This window comes from Priapulus caudatus, unplaced genomic scaffold, assembly GCF_000485595.1.
Source record: "Priapulus caudatus unplaced genomic scaffold, Priapulus_caudatus-5.0.1 Scaffold2639, whole genome shotgun sequence".
Classification (NCBI taxonomy): Eukaryota; Metazoa; Priapulida; class Priapulimorpha; order Priapulimorphida; family Priapulidae; genus Priapulus; species Priapulus caudatus.
The window spans coordinates 38,061-39,163 of record NW_014579700.1 but is presented as its reverse complement, the minus strand read 5'-3'; the positions used below and the strand labels follow the sequence as shown (position 1 = coordinate 39,163).

Below are 1,103 nucleotides of genomic sequence, written 5' to 3'. Positions count from 1 at the left end.
CATATGTCACAATATTTGTCATTATTCACCCCTTATAACATCAACAGCTAATGCTACATTAAATTACCATAATATGTATTATTAGTTCTTGATAAGATGCGATATAATAAATTATGCTCATGTTAGATATTCTCATGTCATATGTGATCATGAATGTACTTTTAGCGGTTAGCTTAGAATTTAGATTTTTAAACTTTTTTTGCGCCGATCGTGACGTTTTTATGGCGTTTCGGTTCACGTGTCTAACCGATAGTGCTCTATTAGAAAAAAATAAAAGTGCATCAGGTGTAACCGTGTAGATATAAAATACATTCATGCACTGACCTATGCATGAGTTGACGCTATGCATAAGTAAGCGACAGAGGAAGGCGCTCAGTGTTGATTCGCCCTGCTCGGCGTTATAACACACAAGTTACGTGGCGGCTCTGCAGACCGGTTACCGAAAGATTTTGCTCAACATTTGATACTGTATTTGTGCTGCAAGATGTCAGAGAAAATTCAGGATGAAGAGTTGCCGCTACCTAGTTATCTCCGTGTTTATAAAAACACTTTCTTGTCTACGTACATGGTAACTTACATGCCCGAGTACGAGAAGCTGAAATGCCGTGACGACGATGTCTATGTCATGTCCTATCCGAAATGTGGTAAGTTGTTGACAATTTTAGTAAGCTAGTCACTCATTCCTGAAAATTGATCATACTATATATACTACCTTACTAACATACACACACACGCACGCGCACACACGCTGGCATTCACGCACATACACGGACACACACCCGCACGCACACACGCACACACGCACAGATACACACACACACACACACGCACACACATATAAAAAGATCTATCGAAACAAACTTGTTTTAGCAGAAGCAGAGAACGAGTAGCAGTCTATATTTTCAAATAATAGTAGAGCAAATTAATGTTGAAGCGAATTGTTGTATTGCACGGTCTCATTCCCCCCCTGCGTGCGTAACCCAGCCGCACAACCCAAACGTCCAGATTGGCTTACAGACACACACGCCGTATATCCTCGCTCACACGTTCAGCAGTAGACTATAGTGATGATGATATGTCTACAGGTACAACATGGATGCAGG

The 1,103-nt window shown here is 41.0% G+C and overlaps 1 protein-coding gene across 1 annotated transcript in view; it reads left to right on the top strand.

Annotated features, from left to right (window-relative positions):
* Nucleotides 1–396: 396 nt before the first annotated feature.
* Nucleotides 397–1,103, top strand: part of LOC106818908 (estrogen sulfotransferase-like) — a gene marked incomplete at its 3' end in the record, with an annotated part of 7,899 nt that continues 7,192 nt past the window's right edge. Inside the window, 1 exon segment of the mRNA XM_014823577.1 lies at nucleotides 397–644. Within this exon segment, the coding sequence (XP_014679063.1) occupies nucleotides 485–644 (160 nt within the window).